This window comes from Manacus vitellinus, unplaced genomic scaffold (assembly GCF_001715985.3).
Source record: "Manacus vitellinus isolate BGI_N305 unplaced genomic scaffold, ASM171598v3 scaffold_5_pilon, whole genome shotgun sequence".
NCBI lineage: Eukaryota > Metazoa > Chordata > Aves > Passeriformes > Pipridae > Manacus > Manacus vitellinus.
The window spans coordinates 25764574-25778933 of record NW_021940682.1 but is presented as its reverse complement, the minus strand read 5'-3'; the positions used below and the strand labels follow the sequence as shown (position 1 = coordinate 25778933).

At 34.9% G+C, this 14360-nt stretch overlaps 1 protein-coding gene across 1 annotated transcript in view; it reads left to right on the top strand.

Annotated features, from left to right (window-relative positions):
• LRRIQ1 (leucine rich repeats and IQ motif containing 1) overlaps positions 1-14360 on the top strand; it is a 104152-nt gene that overhangs the window by 26963 nt on the left and 62829 nt on the right. The window contains exons 15-17 of the mRNA XM_018080893.2: positions 5325-5801; positions 7910-8051; positions 10456-10575. Coding sequence (XP_017936382.1) covers positions 5325-5801; positions 7910-8051; positions 10456-10575 — 739 coding nt within the window. The remainder of the gene's footprint in view (positions 1-5324; positions 5802-7909; positions 8052-10455; positions 10576-14360) is intronic.

Here is a 14360-nt window from a genome sequence, read left to right as displayed (position 1 = left end):
TGGAGGCAATTGTTTACATGCCTGAGGGGAGAGCTGGGACATTCTGGGGAGACAGGACATTCTGGGAAGATAGGTCAACAGGAGCCTTGTAAATTCAGCAAGGACAAGTGCAAAGTTCTTTACCTAGGAAGGAGGTAAAGAAAGGAGGCCGCCTGCCCACTCCCAGGCTACTTGCTGAATGGAAGAGAGAAGGCCTTGACTTTGTCCAGGCACTGTTCAGCAAAACATTAGTCTTTTATCAATTTAGTTCCAGTCACGAATCTAAAACACAGCACCATATGGACGCCTGTAATGAGAATTAATTCATCCCAGCCAGAGTCAGGACAACTGGACATAAGGAAAAATCTTTTCACTGTTGGGACAGTGATGAATTGCAACAGATTGCCCAGAGAGGTCTCCTCGTTCTTGGAGATTTTCAAGACCTGACTGGATAAAGCCCTGAGAAGCCTGGTCTGATCTGAGAGCTAACCTAGCTTTGAAGCAGAAGGTTGAACTAGAGACCTCCTGAGTTCCTTCAATTGAGAGTTTTTCTATGATTCTGTGTCAGTTTTGTTTGAAAGAGCCTGCAGATGTTTGAGAAGAACAGTAGTGGAAAAGGATATTATGTAAACGTCTCTTCTTTCTGGAATATATTTGGGTGGAGAGGGGGAGGACAGGGTACAGGGAGGAGGGAGGGTTGTGGGGTTCTTGAGATTTTGTGAATTCATTCACAATCTTTTGAATTGGTAACTTTGACATGATTGAAACATCTTGTATCAAATTTAGAATTAAAATTAATTTCTTATGTGTTAAAACCCTTTTATTTTGCCTAAAGTAAAATTTATGGATGACTTGAAAACCATTGAAAACTGCAATTCATAAAAGGAACTCTAAACAACTTGTTTGTATATAAGCCTTAACAACATAACTATTATATGTACATATTGCAATGCTTTGACCGAATTAATGTGACATTGCTAAAGAACAGGCCAACAATAGAGCAAACTTCTGTCTGTTTCACATCTTGCTAAGTTATAAACCTCTGTAGGTGCGACCTCAAGTATGTAAGCTGCCAAAAGTAATCACTGCTTGCTTCCCTAATTCATGTTTCATACACCACTGCTGCCCAGTTAAATGATCTGTGCTGTTTCTTTCTGAAACTTCTCTGTTGTTGCCATGCTTAAGAATAAAACTTATTTTAAAATTTAATTTCTCTATTCTAATAAATGTTTTCTGTCACACATTCTTTAGATGACTTGTAATGAGTAATCATATAAAAAAATATAACACCTTGGTTGCAGCAATTTGCTTTCAGTCATCAGATATGCAGATGTCTGGCTAGTGGAACTGTATAAATACTATATGGATAATGCAGTGAAAATGACAGGAATTTCATAAATGGTACTGCAAGGAGAGAATATGTAAACAATGACCTCTTTCATGTGTTTTTAAGGGTCTTTTGTAGGCTGCAGTTGAACATCAGTAATGATGCTTATAGAAACTTCCCTGAAGACAAATTAGATTTTACAACACTGTAGCAAAAACACACTCACATAAATTGTACTATTTGACTATTTCATGCATCATAATTATGAAAATCACAGTAGAGCCACAAAGGGAAAAACATGATATTAGGGAAAGTTTAACTAGTACACAAACTAGTACACAAAGAGGTAGAATATTGTTTATGATTTAGCTGATAAGGCCAGGAGAAAACTGCTGTTCCTGATTAGAACTGGCTTGTTTTTCCACTGTCTCTCTTGCCTCTGAGAGATTTGTTCTGCTGACTTTTCCAGACTTATCGCTTCTTCCTGAGAAAAGTATACTCTTTGAATAACCTGGCAGTCATTGCAGATGTGATTGCAGTAAGAAATTCTATACAAAATGTATCAGCTCTATAAGCAAGCTTCTGTAACCACCTTAAACTTCCTAAGTAGCAACACTTCGGCTGATTTAAACTCCACTGAAAGGCCTTTAAGAATTAATAACTTTGTCCTTTTCCATGTCTTTTAACTCAGCCTGTGCATGAATCCTTACGCTTCCTAGGTGCTGCCAGTGGGGGTTTACTCCTCTCCACCTCTACTCCTCCCTTCCCAAATGCTGCATGTGAAACTGAGCAGGGTTTGGTCTAAATTAACCAAGACAGTGATGGATACTCTTGGTGGATTGATGTGAGGACTGAAATTGTAACAGTCATTAATAAATGCCTGATTTCAATTTCCAAAGAGATTAAAATCTTATTCTAATGGTTTTATCTTTCCTTAAAGTCCCTGGAAAATGCTAGCACAAATAGAGAGGTATCTGTTTGTAAAAAAAGCTACAGGTAGCTTTCTGCTCTTAACATTTGTTTGTGAAAATAATATCTCAGTCTTTAGGTAGTATGAGGACCACTATTATAGCACATGTGTACATTGCTGCAAAAGACCCAGCCCTTTCTCTCCTGGCTTATTCTCCTTTTCTCCCATAGCAAAAGGAGTTCATCCTTTGTGGTTATGCTAAAATTTGCATATGGCATAAATTACTTTCACTTGTTAGAATCAAAATAAAACTGTGGGAAGCCAGGCAACCATTGAACATGAGGGAATGCACTGGTAAAAGCTGGAAGCCATAGAAATTTTGCTGTAGCAAGACCACTGTGTTCATCTACATTTCATTACATACTAAGCAGCCAGACACTATGGATACTGGTGCTTCCATGAGATAATCCCATTTCTTGTTTTGTATAGATGCCAGTTTATGCTTAAAACTTGGTTGTATCATAACCAAGAAGCAGTTCCAGAAGATTTAGTGTGACCAGACCCCTTGACCGACAGTACGGGAAAAGATCTGAAAGGCAAACAATGAATTTAAATTAACTGAAAAGGAAATACTGTGGTATCAAAAGTCTTAATGCTGTCATATTTCTTACCTTGTCTTCTCTCTTTCCTTGTATGTATGTTTTTTCTATTAAAGAAGTAAACCAGTCCTGCGTATTTTCCGTTACAGCAGCTTCCTTTCTCTGGTTTGAATAAGCAATCTTCAGGAGCAGGGCTCAGATATCAAGAATGCAGGCCTATTGAGACACTGAGAAAGTTGCAGTGCATTGAGAGGATACCTGAAATCCCTGTTTTCCTAGGGACCTACAAGCTGACTGCTGCCTAGTACTCAGGCCCCATCATAATATTTGTTATCTGTGCTTTGGAGCTTCACCCTTGCAGGAGAAGCCCAAATACAGTTACCAAGCCACTTCATTGCTCATAATTCTCTGAAATGTCACTTCAGCTTCCTTTATAGTTTCTTGAAACTTAAGCTGATCTGACTGCCTAAAAGGAAAGCACTGATACAGAGGGTAGCCTAAAAATCCTGCAAAATCAATGTATAGTTGCGAATTGCCAGGGAATGTATCAGCTGGGAGACAGTGCATGCCCACAGCGACAAGACTGTATTTTTCAGCCACGGCTTGGGAAAACTGCTCAAAAAGCAGCCTCTGTGAAAAAAAGTAACACATGATTCCTGGTGACCACAAAATTACTCCCTGCTTGAATTTTGAATTCCCATCAACCTCCCTTCCCATTTCTGCTTGACATATTCGTAGCCACTTGAAGGGTGAAACAGGTACTTGAGATACCCCTGCGCCTGTCATAGGAGAGGATGCACAAGTATCCTACTCGATTCACTGTTATAGTGGTTTGTTTTTCTTTCTTCCTGTTTCTTTTTTTTGAGAATGAACATGGATACCCAGGATATGCTTTTCATGCGAAAGTTTATTTTGCCCCAATATATAAAACATTCTGGCGTTTTCCGCAACATTTTTATCTTCAAATAAACAACAAAAGAAAAGGGGGGAAAAAATGTGGACATGGACTTTTTTTAAAAACTTTTTATTTTTTTTTGTCTTCTCATCGTAGTATTTTTCGTACAAATTTGGTAACCATCTTGTACCAAATTTATCTTTTTAAATACTTCAATGAATTAAAATTATTTAACTAAAATATTTAACTAATGCTATAGGTATTTTCCAGTAAAGAAATTGCTATTCTTAGTATATAGTGTGTTAGATCCTTAAACAAATATATGCATTGTTTTAAATATTTTTAGGAATTGTCATGTTTATGGAACTAACAGGAGTAGGAGTAATGTTGTGTAATGGATAATCAAATGCACAGCTATTGCACAATGAGTTGTGTGCTTAAGCTATGTGGATTTGCCTTCCAATTTAGCCATTCAGATTTTGTCCTTTAGCACTGAAGTTGCACTAACAGTAAGATCTTGTAAGATCTGATTCACTATGTTCTTAAAAATCTAAAATGTTTTTAGTTGAACTTCGTTAGAGGATATAATTATAATGGTAAAGAGTCTTTTCACAGTAAAACCTTATAAAAGCTTCATCTTTCAAGAATGATGAACAAGAAGGAAAATTCTTTTATTCTAACTATAATTTTAGGACCTGATTTTTTCAGAAGCACAAGAAGATTGATTTTATTTCTACTTTTTCTCTTGAATTGCTGTCCTAGAATTTACTTTGTGCTCCTCAGAAATTAGCAACACATTACAGATCTCTGCATCTATCTGTGTTATTGAAGAAAAATGTTTTCATGATTCCGGAAGTACCTGCTACCTAATATGATGGACACTGTCCACAGGACAAACTGCCATCTGAATCTGTAACAATTAGTTCATATTTACTCTTACTCATCATTTACAGAGTGAAACACAAAGAACTAATGAGAGCCAGACTTCATAGATTACTGTTGCTTCAGTCTAGCACTTTACCTTATAGATGTATTGATAAATACATCTATACTTAAAAGTTTCTGTTTTCCTAAATTCTTTCTAGACATTGTGGTTTGTTGGTTTGATTCTAAGTCTGGGTTTGGTTACTTTAGTTCTTATCTAAATTTTCAAATTACTGTTATTTTTATAGTAGCTTTCGTAGTTCCCAGATAAGGGATTAATAAGGGAGCTTCAGGATTTATAGCAAAATTGCCTCAAATCCTCTAAAATTTTTATTTTCCTATGCCCTTAACCACACAGAAAATTAATAGTGAAATGCATGCCCTAGTGCCTATTTGAAAAGACTTTAAAAAAAAAAAAACAAACTTTTTTCTTTAAAAAGGCAAAATAAAATAATAAATCTATGTGAGCATATTTTAAATATGTCCAAAAGAAGACAAATGCTATTGAGATTTATGAGTGTTGAAAATGAGTTTCCAATCAGAATAATTGCTATTCCCTTAAGAATATGGAAACATGTAAAAATATTTGAAAATACAAGGTATTTTAGAAAATAATAGAGGGGATATATTCTTTTTAAAGCATTCTTACAGTCAGAAACACATGTAAAAACATTTTTATCTTTTTTTCAGAATTACCTCTTCTATTGATTCTGCACAGGGAAAATGCTGGTATTTTAATCAGTTGATGAAACTTAGTATTAAACATCGATATGCACATGAATACGGTGATCTGAACATTACAGATAGAGATGGACCAGAAGCACTTCAAAATCATTTAGAACAAGCATCCACTGGCTGCCTACAGGAAAATAACCTTTTTATCATGGGTGTGACAGAAAATAAACAGGTCTTGTTGGATCCTTCCAAAAGATGGATTACTACTGGCGATACTCAGGCCACATTCATTAACTCCTCCATACCTGTACAGCAAAAGGAAAATAAAGAAGATCAGAGAGTGAAGCAGAAGAGTACTGAATCTTGTATTAATTACAGTGGAGAGAGCAAAGACAACAATAACATGTCAGCCCAACTCACATCACAACAATCGGTGATAGTAGCAAGTACTATGAGAAGAAATCTCCAGCTTTTTGAGAATGATACGGAAAGGTAAGACAGATATCAGATTGCTTTCAAATAGATTATTCAGATAGACAATAGGAGTGAGGATTTCTTATTTAAAACAGAGGCACAGAACTTGTAAGATAATATTTTTAAGCTTATTAGACAATAAAGTTATATTGAGGTGTTGCACACTAGGCTTCCATATTAACAAGAATCCTTTGTGGTATTCTGTCAGTTGATATATTAGAATATAGATATGTAAGCACTTCAAATAATTTAAAAATACTGTATAATAAGAGAATTTGAAAACTTCCTCTTGGTCTCCTTTAATTTCCTTTTTTTTTTTTGCAATAATGTTGTGACATCAGTTCAAACAAACTTGCAGTGTTAAGAATGCAAATGCTGATGTTTTCCAGAAGCTTTGACTACAAACTAGTGTAAAGCTTTTTTGCTATACTCTTCATTAGACATTCAAGATTCATCTGTGTAGACTTTACAGTCAGTACCATTTAGAAGGCAAGAGGTAAAAATTCCTTAAATCTACCATCCTACTCCCTTGACCTTAGGCCTGTCTCCTGCTGTTGTGATGACTGAAGAGCTAGCAGCCTGCCCTGCTTTTGGTACTCCTCCAACATGCCTCAACCTGCTTCTTAAAACTAGAGACAGGGGTGAGAGGCCAATTCAACTTTTTCTGTGCCCCTACATCTTCTCCTACATGAAATACACTAGCTTATTACCTCTATGGAATGTATTTACTGCTGATTTGTGTGGGTTTGGATGTACAGTCAGGGGAAACAGAAGCTGATTTTTTTTTTTTTTTACCCTAAAGGGTCAAGGGTTCAGTTACAATTTCATAAGAATTCAGTTTCAAAAATAGATGTCTTGAGAACTCTATGAAAAGCAGTAATGGTGGGTGTGCTTCTTTGTTCTGTTTAGACATGGTAAATAGGCAGTAGTGCTTAGTGGATACTTAAGACACTAATAATTTGTCATAAAATTTATTATTCAGGAAGACCATGCAATTCATCATTACCTTTCAGCAAGTTGAAAGCAAGAGTACAGTAGTCTATTGCAGAAGATGAATGCTTAAAAAAATTATTTTTGAAAAGTTAATTTAGTTTTTAGTTAATGTTTTAAATGCATTCTTTAAGTGTCTTTTTGGAGACGTCTCTTCAAAACAGAATGCGAACCATTTTTTGTGTTTGTTTTTCTAATTCAGTTAATGCTTTCTACAGATGCAAAGCTTATAAAGAATTCATTTTTGGGGGTTGATAAACTTGATAAACACATTTAGGGCAAAAAATTATGTCTTGACCTCTGAAGTGTGCTGCTTTTTTTTTTTCTGAATAGTATTTCTCTATTTAAATAGATGTACTGCACAAGGAAAGAAATTATGTAAAGATTGGGGAAAATTTAAACCCACTGTCCAGTTGAAATGAGTATTTTGTGGAGAAAAGGATTCCAAGATAGTAAAGATAGTAAAGTCATAATGCAGAGCTGACATTAAACTTTTTCTCCATCAATATAAATTAATTGAATATATATTTAGAAATCTCAATCACTGAACAAATCTAAATAGTCTGTAATTAGTGCTTCTTAAAAAATGAGCAAATTAGAAAATTTACATGGATAACCACTAGTCAGAAGTCTTAGATTAAAGGGTAAAAGCAGGAAAAAGATGAAATTGCGCTTTCCATTTTTCCTGTCTGCTCCATTGGAAATATCTGTCTCGTGCAGTTTTCTCTTTAGTGCTTGGTATTTGCTTCTTTGGTTGTTTTTTTTTGTTGTTGTTGTTGTTGTTTTATTTTTTTTATACAGGTGGTGGGAGTAAGCGCACTCTTCCAAGAATTTGTTCAGTCATTGTTAAACCAGTTCTACTCCTAATTCTTCCTTGGAGGACTCTTCCTCTACAATGATTATAAATGGAACAGAGCCCAGCAGAGATTAGTCTTTAGATAATTGGATTTCAGAAGTTATAGAATGTGAATATTCTTCTGAACATATATGTCACGTATGGGTTGTAATTTCATGTTTAATGGCAGAACTTTTCATTTGTCGCAAAGCACACTGCTATGTTTTATGGTTGTAGTTTGGCAGATATGATAATCCAGTTGTACTGGCTGTGTCATTCATAAAGGTATTTATTTTTCTAGGAGAGAACATATGGCAGCGTCAGTGATCCAGTCCCTTTGGCGGCAGTACCATGCTCGGAATAAAAATGACTGCAACAAAACAGAGAATCATCAGTATACAGAAGCATTGAGACAGAAGCATGAAGCTGCCACAGTAATCCAGGTTGGTTTATGGTACTCTCTTTACTTGTTTTGCAAATTAAATAAGAAAAAAAATCTTACTATTTTCTGTACTTCTATCTGTTTTTGCTTATGAATTTATTAATAATTTAATAATTAAACATTTTTGTTTTATTTATTCAACATAAGCTTGATGTTTCTAAACGAGAGGCTTCTTTATGAAAATTTTCATAGAAACATAAAAATATTTTCCGTATTTTCACCAAATATTTCCCTGACTTATTTTTGCTTGATTTAATTCTAATATTATGCCTAAGAGATACTGTGCCCATGTTCTTACCGAGGTATGTCTGTGCTATTAAAGTGACAGATGCTGCGCAAGTAATATATCGTGTCTGATAGCTATATGACTAACTACTCTTCCTGTCTCTTCTATCCTACCTATCCATCTCTTTCCTTCTCTCCCCATCTCCAAAAGCAGGATTGCTTCATCCATATTGCTCTTGGGAACAGACCATGGCCTAGGCTATGGTAGATACTGAGCTGACAACAGTTAAATAGCATGGATGACCATTTGCAAGAGCTGAAGTCCATACCTTGATTCTGTCTAGTTTGCTAACCAGACATAGTATTAGCCTGCCACATTTCCAGAGTTAATTTGTATTTTTTCTACATTTTGAAAGAAATTGACCCTGTGTTGGTTTCATATTTCAAGTTAACTTAGAAACATTCTGTATTGTAAGTCTTATATAAAAATGTCAGAAGTGAAAGTGATTTAGGAGCAAAAATTTGTTACTGGAGTATATTGTGTAGCTAGCATATTAACAATTGATCTCAATAAGTTTATTTAATCCTTTTTTAAACTTATATATTTGACCTCTACTACATATTAAATTGATGAGTTTCACAGATTTATATGGTGATTAATATGTGCTTCTTTTCATTTGTTTCAAACATGATGATTTCCAAAGTGAGTATGAAAATAAAGTCCTTCATTATTTATCTTCTGTGTGTGTTACAGATTTTTAGGTCTCTCTTATATCCATCCTTACATACACTTTTCGGAAATAAAATTTTAGTCTGTTTAGTCTCTTTTCACATTACTCTGTAATTCTTTCTTTTTGTCCGTGTTTGAACCTTTGCCGCAATCTGTTAAAATCTTTTTTAAAGAAGCAACTAGAACTTAATTCCATAGGCAGATATATAATGAATTAGTTTTCCTCTTCTTTCTTAGAAGCTACTAACATGCGATTTTTCTTTTTGATCATGACTGAGCACTGACCTGATGCTTTCATAGATTTGTGTTTATCCTTCTGTAGGTCTACAGTTGATCCTTCTGCATATATCATTAGGATTGCTTTTCTCCTTTGTATTTGTGAAAACTAATTGTGTGTGTTGAATGAAATATATTTCTCGTTTGATCACACAGTAATATCAGGGTATTTTGTCAGGATGCTTATGCAGATCTGTAGGAAAATAAGAATGAAATTATAAGAAAGCAGTTCTAATACATTTAATAATTTTATAATAACCAGAAAATATGTGTGTAAAAAATGGTAAAATTTTCATTAATTTACATGTTTAGACAATAATTTTCTAAAAATTAATGAGCTAAATGTTAAACCAGAATAAGAGATTTACTCTTCTTATTTTAGTGCCTTCATGGCAAAGCCATTAAAGGTGGACAACACCACTTCTTTCATGATGGTGAAAATTTTTTACATGGTGTTTTAAATGTGTAGGGCATCTTGAATTCTAGTGATGTCAAACACTGATTTTGGAGAAAATTGCTGTCTTGCATTTAGTTTTTTTAACTCCATCCATGTAATTGTGATCTCTGAAGTGTTTTTCCTGGATCTGATTCTATGCTTGGCATGTGTTCCTAACAACCTTCCTCATTTTCTAGCACTTTAATTCCTAATGTATTCTTTTTTCTTTGAGATGATTGTGCTTACTGGTAATATTTTTTTAAAATAAAGAGCTTAGACAGTTAAGAAAGAGTAACTGACCTAGGTCAATTGCATGAGATGTCTCCAAGAATTGCTACTTGTAAACTGTAAGACATTTAGTACAACTGTATTTTTATTCTCAGTAATTTGAAAGTTGACACTCAGGTTTTTCTTATGTAGCCTTTCCTTTCAGTTTATAATAGTCCCTGAAGGAATTGTCAAATAATTAATTAGTTGACCCAGGTTTGTAGTTGAGGGAGTTGCAGGATTCCTTTCTGCTTACTTGTGGAGAGCCTCTTGAGTACTCTAAGCTTTAGACATATGCTGGCATTTAATTTGTCTTGTAGTTTTACATGTCACATAAAGTTCAAAAAACAGATCATTGAGCTATTAAACAAAGGCTCAAGATGTTTTATCTTCCTAATGGGATAACACAGAGAATCTGGATTTGGGTTTGATCTATGGCTTTGTGTAACATGCTTTAAATTTTTTGTTTAGGCATTTTGGAAGGGTTTTCTTTTGCGAAAGAAACTGACCAGTGCTCTTGCAGCTGTTAAAAGTGATGAAGTGGGGGATGAATATGAAGAAATAAATGTGGATGCTTTCACCTTTCCTGAAGTAAGCACTGTCATTAGGATAAAATGTTCATTATTCTTCTTAAGGAGTCATGTAGATGTTGGAAATAAAAAAAAATTGAAAGGACTACCAAAGCTAGAATTAACATGTTGGATGTCCAGAAATAAAGAAGCATTTATACATATATAGCTGATTTAAATATATTTGTCATGGATTAATTGATTCCTGCTCTTTGAGATGCTCTGATAGTTACTGTGCTATTAATGTCAGACCCACCATAGAATCCCATCTATTTCTACAGTTAAATGCAATCAAATGAAGAGAAGTACAGTTAAATCAGAAAAAAACCCAAACCTCACAATTAGAAGTTCTGTAATGCTCAAAATCCAGACATTATTACTAATAATTTTGGCAAGTTATATAGCATTAATAATGTTCTTTCAGTTTCAAAAGGATTTAAATTGGATCAGAAATTTCCATTCTAAGGAATAAAAGCAGGCTCCAAAAGAATTTGGGGAGTACTGTCACTTTCAAGGTTGCATTTAGCTATACTTAAGTAAAAAATAAAAATGTCTACAGGATCAATATCGTCATTCAGTAAACAAGGAAAAGAAATTTTAAAGGAACTTTATCTTCTATAGCCTCAAAAGACAGTCCACATAGGAAGTTCTAGACCCGGTATTCATAGTAAGTAGTAAGGCAGCTGTTGATGACTTACCTATATATTTGACTGAAGCACTTTTTTTCTCTAATTGCTCCCATTTGTTGCTGACTTTTTTTAAAAATGCTTTCAGGTAAAGCAAAGAAAACTGACAGCAGTATGGCCATTTGAGACCTAAAAGGATATGACTCAGATTTTTTTCTTGTCTCTGAATGTGCTTATTCAGCTGCTGTGTCTTTGCAAGAGCCGTTTGTCAATATTCCACTTTAATTTTGCAAGGGAGATTGATGCGATAGCCCTACTACTGCCTGTACTGACAGGACTAGGTCCTGTTTATAATCATGTTTGTATTGATCATATCAAGTTATGAAATCAAAGATGTTGTTGGTTGGTGCAATGCAGTTTACAGTTGATCAGTCTTTGGTCATCTGAGTATCAACCTTCTTTTGCCAACCCCTCCCTGTACAAAATAGCTGAACTTTGAATGAAATTGTTACCAATGACTTGATGACTTAGGGTAATTTCATTTTTTTCTCCCTTTCAACAACTATTTTAAGATACATTTTCAGAATTATTGCCTTATTTAAGATCATGCAAAATGGTTGAGGCAGGACTCCCAAGAATCAGACAGGAAATGTGTGTGTGTAAACATAGAGACCTGGCTTAAATTTTAGGATTTTTTTCATTTTAATTTGAAATATATATACAAAACAGTTTCATTAGTTGATGTTCTCTGATCCCTGGCTTCTTTCTGAAATAATAAAAAGCAGAACAATGAAGGTTTTATTACTTCACACAGGAAGGAAGTATCTGTTCATATATTAAAAAAGGAAAATATCCTGTTTTGAATTATTCAGCCAGTAGGCCAGAGTCTTACACACTGTGTTTTAGTTGAGCCATTCTTGTTTCACTCTGTTTGGCCCAAATAATCCTGTCATGGTTTTTTGGTTGGTTGGGGTTTTTTTAATTGCTAAATTGAAAACTACATAGACAATTCTGTTCCGTCTGTCAGCCAGACAATCACACTTGGGCAGGTGCTCATGAGGTCAGGGACAAAAGGAAGGGGGGGAGAAGGCGGAAAAAAGAAGCCCAGCTGACTTCAGAGAGATTTGTACTGTATCACCCCCTGATGTTGCCACATATTTTTTCTTTTCTTTTTCCCCCCCCAAATTGTTATTGAGTTTATTAGGTAAGAAATAAAACATGGGTTTAGGGAGAAATTCTCAGGAAGTGTTTAGCATCAGATGATGACAGGTGAACCATGAACTGACATTTTAATTTGCACAGCATGCCCAAAGGCTGAACTAGGGACTGAGGTCAAATCAGTTACTCAAGCCCTTAGCTTCTTGTGATGAAAAATATCATCTGTTTTCTACAGAGCGGTGTATGTGATAAATTTACAATGTATGCATCTGTGAAGAATATCCTTTGTTCAGTGAGTGAACATTTCAATGTTTAAGATTGATGACTGTAACTAGAATTATACCCTGTAATATTTGTCATATTTTTTCTTTTTGTTTTCTTTTTTTTTCAAGTGTATATCTTGTCTGTGCTGAAGATTTTGATTGTGAGAAACGTGTGGCTTGACTGTGATGGGCATACACTCTGCTCTGACTGCTCAGACTAGTCAGTACTAGGTTGCCTGTTTCCATGTGTGTTTAGCTGTTTTGTTCTTTGCAGTTGGGTGATGCCAGATCACATGGACTTTCTACTTCTACAGAGACAAGCCACAGAAACTTGGAACAGTCAATACTTCCTATTCCTTCCTTTCTGGCCTCAATGTTTTACGGCAAAGTGCTGAAGCAGAGCCAAATAATGACACATGATATCAGTGGCTATCTGTTGTGTCTCAAACAACTGTGTAGGGAGGAGTACATATTGCTGGGCTAAGAGATCCCATATGCTAGGGTGTGAAGGAAGAGAAAAATATTTGGACACCATTTTGCACTGCAGATTTCACTGTTGTATAGGGTGAGTGAAATGAGAGAGAAGGGCAGAAAAACCTTTCCTTATTGCAAACTGATACAAATATATTAAATCTTGTCCAAAAGTTTTTCGAATAGTTCACTATTTTGTGTTTGGGTTTTTCTTATTCTGTTATGTAGATTTCAGTCATAATGATTTTATTCAGTATTACCTAGCATTCTACAAAGTCACTAGTCTGCAAGCACCTTTTTAAACCGTTTGCAAATATCACAGTGCAATAAGTCATTTGGCATCAGTCTTAATTAACTGTTTAATATCTTCATTATAAACTTAGTGTACCCAGTGCTTAATGGAAGGTGAGGCTGTGAAACAGCATGGGGAAAACCCTAGTCATTGCCAAAGACCTTCACTTTAGTTCATTTATGCCTATTGAGCAATGGTATATTTTTAGTACAAGTTTGACACCATATCTCATGAAAAATGGATTGTGTGTGATTGGGCTAGAGGAATTAGCTTTAACTTGCTCACAATAGCATGAATATTAATAGTTTCACCTGAAAAATTCCTGATACCTTCTTGTATTCATATGAACTCCCATACATTACCAAAGATGCAATTGATGACAGTTTTGTGTCTGGTTTATTGTGCAATTTCAAACAGTTTATCTCAGATGAGATGAAAGATCTGGCCGACAGATGTCTCAGAATGTATGAGCCTGGTATTTAGTGATATTTTCATGTCTTTCATGTGGATTTTGGAGAATTCCAGCCTATATGCTCCAGAAGGCTGATTTTAAGGCAACCTTTCATCAGCAGTCCATCCATGTAGCAAACAATCTACAAGGCAGAGCTCACTTTACCTCTGGTGGACAAAATGTGACAACACATTTGCTTGACATAGCTCTTATTTTCTGTACCATCTAAATATCAGCACTGCTATTTTCTTGATGTGAATATGTTGTGAGCCAAATTCAAAACAGCTGAACTTGCCAATGTGTCAGAATATGATGAGTATTGAGGCAGTTCTTTACCTTGAGCAGTGATCACTGAATAAATTACTGTTTTCCTACACTGAGTAAGCATATGGACACATCCTATTCTCATCAAGAGAGGTATCAATATTGATGATTATGTGGCACAGAAAGTAAGTACTCTATTTTTCAAACTTTCATTTTTTAATTTAATTTAAATGTCTAGTCATACTTTTTAAAAAAGAAAGTCACTTTGTAAGTTACAACCAA